Source organism: Mixophyes fleayi, chromosome 5 (assembly GCF_038048845.1).
Source record: "Mixophyes fleayi isolate aMixFle1 chromosome 5, aMixFle1.hap1, whole genome shotgun sequence".
Classification (NCBI taxonomy): Eukaryota; Metazoa; Chordata; class Amphibia; order Anura; family Limnodynastidae; genus Mixophyes; species Mixophyes fleayi.
This window is the reverse complement of record NC_134406.1, coordinates 236,874,564-236,881,480: the sequence shown is the minus strand read 5'-3', so window position 1 is coordinate 236,881,480 and position 6,917 is coordinate 236,874,564. Positions and strand designations below refer to the sequence as shown.

Here is a 6,917-nt window from a genome sequence, read left to right as displayed (position 1 = left end):
AACGTTATGCTAATGTCACTTTACAAATGTTGAAAGAAAGTTCTTTGACATTGATCGTATGTTTCCAATGCCTTTTATCCTTGAACCATCTTCAAGGATGAATGTATGTGCGCGAGTTGTTTTTTTTTAATGCTGGGCGTAAGTGCAAGGATGGTCATAATTCAGTACAATATATTGTGTTATTTTATATAAAACTACAGTATCTTTGTTCATTAGACCAGGGGGTAAATTTATCAAGCTGCGGGTTTGAAAAAGTGGAGACGTTGCCTATAACAACCAATCAGATTCTAGCTGTCATTTTGTAGAATGTACTAAATAAATGACAGCTAGAATCTGATTGGTTACTATAGGCAACATCTCCACTTTTTCAAACGCGCAGTTTAGTAAATCCAGCCCCTGTTGTCATTTATTTAGTACATCCTACACAATGACAGCTAGAATCTGATTGGTTGCTATAGGCAACGTCTCCATTTTTTTTTCAAACCTGCAGCTTGATAAATATACCCCCAGATCTGAATTTCACTTTCTGTCCCCCCTGCCCATCAACATAGATTGCCCCTGGATCTGGGCCTCTGTGTCCTTTCCCAAAACCTGGCTCTATATTAGACCCAGTGATAATAACCATATAATTTATCATAATTATATATTATTTACATATCATAAAAATGATGACTTATTAGCATATATAACCTCTGTTGTAACTTTGTAGTCTGTGAATGTTTATGTTGTATGTCATGGTGTTTGCAAATTATTATTTTGGTGGGAGTTGTGGCATCCATATATACCATATATAGTCATATACCATGTACTGGCTTGTCACCACTGTGGTGATTAACGTCTGTTACTGGATTCAAAATGTACAGTGTGTTTTTCAAAATGGAAGAAAGCACTTGCTTTATAGTAATTTCCAGGCACTAAAATATTTTGTTGAAAGCTTACTGTTAATCAAAAGCAGGCAACATCTAGCAAAATGAGCAGGAAAATGAGAAAAAATCCTCTCAAAGCAAACAGTGTTTTTCTATTTATGAGGGAAAATGTTCAGCATTTGTTCACAGACATTAAGTTCCTGACTTATCGAATGTGATCCAAATCCAAGTAGTGTTCTACATTATAATTATTGCTATTCATTTCTAATTAGGCCTAAATGGAAACCAATTTCCATTGCAATAACGAAGGTTAATTTTTATCATTTTCCCCTAATGTTTACAATCTTATTAAAATATATTCCCCTCAGCAATAATAGAGAATTGCCGCATTTTCAACGTAAATGTATTATTCTAGATGCATTCCATATTAATTATTTTGCTACATAGAGATGTAATTTGGACTATAATTAATCGGAAGTGGCACTACATTTAAATTGCAATATAAATAAGGCATTTTCAATTCTAAATCAGCATATAAAGCCTGCATATACTGAAATGTCATTTAGTGGGGTTGGATCCTTCTCTTAATGTAAGCAACACAGTACAACAGCTTTCATGGTGTTATAAACACACTGGGGCTAATCATGTGCTAATCCTCATTTATCTAATAGACTGAAAACAAAATAGCCACACTGCTTTCTAGTCTGACATGTTGGTGCTGTGGTACTTGAGTCTCCCAGTTTTGTGGCTAGGTGGTATGTAAACAGAGAAGCTGTGATAGACTCAATGGAATAGGGAGTTCTCGTTCTCCAACCTAAAGCACACATGTTAAAATACACTCTTAGGACCTCATTTAGAGTCGGACACAAAGTCCATCTAAGAAGTGTAGGAGTGGGAGTGTGCCGCAGCTTGGTAGGGTATTACAAGTGACAAACAACCCCAGTTACGTCCCACTCTTAATACCCTATCGAGCTGCAAGAAGTTCCGGCAGCTAGCTAACGCTTGCGCCACCTAATTCCTGCCGCACAGCTTTAGCCCTGTTTTGACGTGTGTTGCGTCTGCGCCTCACTGCGACTAGGATGTATTTACATGGTCACGCCTTCACAAATCCGTGTTCCTGCCATTCTCTCATAGTAAGTCACAAGTGTTAATTGCGTCCAAGATGCAGGCGGAGATGGTGCTTTCTGCACATGCGTGGTAGTGTTTTTTTGTTGGATGCGCCTAAAACGGACTTTGCGTCCGACTGTAAATGAGGTCCTTAAAGTCCAACTGTTTTTACTTGAATAGTTAAGAAAAACAAAACGTGTGTGGATGACAATAGATTTAATACGATCAGATGTATGCGATCAGGACTGGTGGAAAATTATGTGTCATAATTCAAAATGTATCTAACCTTATGTAAAGCTAACTGGTTATAGTAAAATATGCAAAATTGCTGTAATGACAAGCCTTAGTCAGAAGTAGGAAATATGTAGCACTCCAGCGGCTGTAGTGCAAAACAGGGGTGGAACAGCTTATTGTCAGGCCTCATAGCAAAATTTGGGCAGGGGCTTGGGAATGGCATTATTGCCTGCCGGGTCCTACTCTCTACTCTTAAGAGGCAAGTGCCTCATCTGCGCATGCGCAGTCTGCACTGGGCGCATGTGCCACTCAGAAGAGGCCTCCACTCTGTTTTTTGAGTGCCTGGGGGAGTTTAGGCCTCAGAGGGGAGGTTGGACCCCATCAGCTGTTTCATATCTTTCCAAAGCATTGTTTTGTTTTATGAGCCAAGTGGATTGGTGACATGGCTATGGTCAATCAGTGGGCTGATCAGGAGGAATCAATAATTGCAACTTAATGTGTTCCTATTTTTAAATAAGAACCCACGAGGCACACAACATCCCGGGGTATTTGGTTCCTAGTTACAATACTTCCCTGTTTACTCACTGAACATAATGTTATTCTAAGCATACAGTACAGACTTGCTAAAAAGGAATATATCCGCTTCACGGTTTCTGGCACAATTCTGTTGCTCCTCATTTTTATTTATATTGGGAATACATGACTTTTTCCTATCCTGGTCATCTTTCACTTGTGGTTGCTTACTAACACTGTCGATGGTTCCTTGAACGCTTCATACTCTTTTGGCTTATAAATAAAAGCAAATAAAGCTCAAGGTTACAATTTGTATTATGAACTGTAGTGGAGTAAGTGTACATTTATGCTGTATAAAGCTCGTTACAGTGGTAAGCATCAGTTATGATGGTGACTGAAGTTTATCCGAGATGTCAGGTAGTTTACATTCCAGTAATGCTGATTGCACAAGACCTAGATTCCCTAAGGGGAATGTGATATTTAACATACTATGTTTGCCAAAAACCGTGATTTTATCTTACTACATCAACAAAAATAATGGTTTAATCTAATGTTGTAATTCAAAGCAGATCATTTCACCTAATGTTGTAAATCAATGCCGATCATTTCACCTACTTTGTAAAAATACAGAATTTAAGGTGTACCTGTGGCTGGCATGTGGTCGAGGCAGCTATATTATAGGTCGAACCAAAATTCATGAGCATGCAGCCTATCATTTCACTTGGAAGCAGTGACATCACTGAGGCACAAGCAGCAATTGGCTGCCTCTACAGTAGACAGGTGACAGGTACACCTCCATATAAACATTGACAGACATAATTTACCAAATCACTACTACACAGGCAGGATTATGCAGTGCATTAACAACTAGCTACCCACTATGCATGTCAAAAATATATTGTTGGGCATAAACCATTGATCACGAAATGATCTAAATAAATGACACAGTCCTTAGTGAAGCTGTCGGTGAAGTTTCATCTCTTCTAATAGCTGCTGTCAAACACACGTTTGTCGTCTGATGAGCTTTTTGAAATAAATATGCTTCTTTCAGGTGACATGCAACACGATAAAAGAAAATGAGGAGATGCCTTAAAATTAAAGGATTAAAGCAGTCCTAACCATGTGAAAAATACTATTTTCTATATAAATAAATGTCTATTTTTATGAACACGAGTTCTTTTATACGTTACTGTCATTGGGATACAAGAAAAAGATAGATGACTACCTGCAACTAATAGGCTTCAACCTTTCTCAGCAGTTCTTCTGCTTGAATGAACCCAACTTAATGTAACTGGGTATAGTGTGCTGAAAATATAGGCAATGCAATATTCATTGCGGCCATAGATTTCCATCTCATACATAAAAATCATGGGTAAAGTCAGATATTTGCCAAATCAAACACAGAATAAAAGCCTGGGTATCCAGGCCAGATGCAGGCCTTGGGTTTGTTTGTGAATAACTAAATGTCATGACATAGAGGTTTTGTTTTCAAAGACAGTAGCCTTTATTATAGGGCTTTGTGTATTCCAAGAGATCAAAATGACCCAAGTCTAAAGCCATTTTCAATGATATTTCCTTCTGCTTAGGCTGGATCATCTGCACATTCTTCTAGCTGGGTTTTGTCTTGTGCTTCCTAAACATCTGCCCTATGTAAATTCTGCATGGTTTTGATAGAACCCCTACATAAATTAATTCTAGCACCCAGACGGGGCATTGGTGAACACTGCTACACAAGAAAAAGGTACTTTTAACCATAGCAAACTGCTTCAGTCATTTTGTTCTAGTAAGCAAGACCAGATAAGGAAAAGCAAAGATCTGATTGGTTGATATGGGTTTGTCATCAGAGGCATTGCTTACTGTGTGCAAAGGTTTGCACTATTAGTCAAATAGCGCTATTTGCTTATAATGTGTTTTTTTCCTGCAATTACATTTTATACACACACAAATAAACATAACCATGCATTTGCTGTAAATACACAGCACAATTTTCTGCAAAACAGTACAAACACGGCGATGCCCCTTTAAGAATAAAAAGTCAAAATTAAAAAAAAAAAAATGTCATTCTTTCAGTTACAAGGATAGATATTTGATTGCTAGGAGGAAAAAAATCAAGTGGTATCTAATCCTACGCTTATGAAAAATTAATATGTCATCAGAGGAATCACAAGTACAGCTAAGATTAATGAAAGGCGCTTAAAAAAATTACAAGCACACAAACTGATTTGATTAAAAAATAATCTCACTGGTCGTCCTGTAATATTCCTCAACTTATCCGCATCTATCCTGTCAGATGGTTATGATTAAAAATAGGTCAATGTGAGGCTACTGATAGGAATCACATGCAAAATGCACAAGCAATGAATACAAGGAATGTCCAGACAATTTAAAATTTGAAGATCAGTAAGAATCTCCTACAGTGTTGGATGAGCCTGAAGACCTGGGGATCTCAAAGGATCCAGGGAGGATGACAAACATTCAATCTTACCTGAATCCTTTACTGTCTTGCCCTCACTGCTGTCTTTATCATTTGTGTCTCTCTCCTCGGTTGGAGCTACTGCTGTGATTTTCTGACTTTCCTCTACTTCTTCTGCTTGATCGTCTATGAAGCAATAAGGAAAAGATGCATTTTAGAAGCCATAACTCGCTATGGAATGACATTCCAAATAACAAACGAAATGCACAGCATAGGCATTCTTTGTTGAAGTAAGCGCGCTGGATAACAATACTGTAAAATCACGTCTGGGTGTAAGAAATATATACGTAAGCAAATAAAGAGACGTTATATATCTCGATGTTAACACCGTGGATAGAGGATATGCTCACATGTTCTATATCTATAAGGTTTCCCAGGTTCAGTGCTACACATACGTTCATGTCATGGCATAGGTATTCTTGCCTGTTCCAATGCGGCAACAATAATACAGAAAAGGTTTTGACAAACATAAATAATGACAATTTGCTACTTGGTCTGAGACATATTCCAACATTCTAAGAAAGGGATACATACAGTGCAAGTACAAGGGTTTAAGAAACGTATACTGCAAATAACAAGCAGGAAGGCTGGTGCTTTTTCATGGAAAAATGTCAAGTGCTAACATCTATCTTCTGATGCCTTATTTTTTTTTTAGCACTGCCTGTAATTAATAATTGAATAGCTACAGTGTTCTTATTGTTTTACCACAAGGGGAATTGCAAAGGTTATTTGATACAATGAAGGATCATCTCAAGAAATCTGCATTTCACTCACCTCACTTATATGTTCACACCAGCCAGATTACATAGAAATCTTCACAGTAACTCAACCCTATTTAATTATTCTGTAAATCTTAGCTATGCTGCTGGTGGATTAATCTGTTTATGCAGTTAGCCTCTATGCTGGGGCTGTGTAGCACTAATCCATGAAAGGCCCACTGTTCCTTTTCATCCTGTGATCATTTGTCTCTCACTGTGCTGATGTCACATTTTAATGAATTTTTAGCAATCTGAGTAATGCCAGATAACCAGGCCTGCAACTCCCCACTGCACTTCATGCTGTGTTCATTGCTGCACAAAAATAAAAAAATCATATTTCTCAGCTCAGGTAAAAAAATGACATAAATTAGGAGGTGAATGTAAACTGTGGCTTAAAGCACCGGGCTGCTCAATTTCGTAAAATCGTTAACAACCATATAAAATTAGCCTAAGAAGGGGAAAGGTCGTTCATTGGTTATTTACATCCGTATTTTATTTTATTTTTTTAAATATCTCCCTGACAGCCGATGATGACACAATTAACCCTTTGTCAGCTACCCTCCGCACCCGCGCGCCACCCCGACATTTTAAGTATTGTGCATTAACTTTAAATTACATACTGCATCAAATTTTCATTGTGAACATTCTATGGTGATTGAAAGCAGATAGAGTGGACCTCTCCGTGTCACATGTTTTATTAATAACATTCTGACAGCTGAATGAAATCTCAACTAACATATGCAGCAGCTGAGTACAAAGGAGATAAAAGGGCAAACAGCCTCCCCTGGACATAAGACGGAGACTGCAGATGAACAGAGAGAGTAAGAAAATGTAATAAACACAAGCAAACAATGCAGTATCGGGGAAATGACCCAGGAACTGCTTGAAAGCGATTGCTTTACATCTCCTTGAATGAGGGGGTCGGTTAATAGTGATTGCCGCACACACGTGTCAGGATTGCAGGCT

At 38.0% G+C, this 6,917-nt stretch overlaps 1 protein-coding gene across 2 annotated transcripts in view; it reads right to left on the bottom strand.

Annotated features, from left to right (window-relative positions):
• The window catches only part of ZFHX4 (zinc finger homeobox 4), a 139,149-nt gene that overhangs the window by 17,072 nt on the left and 115,160 nt on the right, over positions 1-6,917 (bottom strand). For both annotated transcript variants that reach the window (XM_075213680.1, XM_075213681.1), the window contains exon 5: positions 5,206-5,319. In XM_075213680.1, coding sequence (XP_075069781.1) covers positions 5,206-5,319 — 114 coding nt within the window. The remainder of the gene's footprint in view (positions 1-5,205; positions 5,320-6,917) is intronic.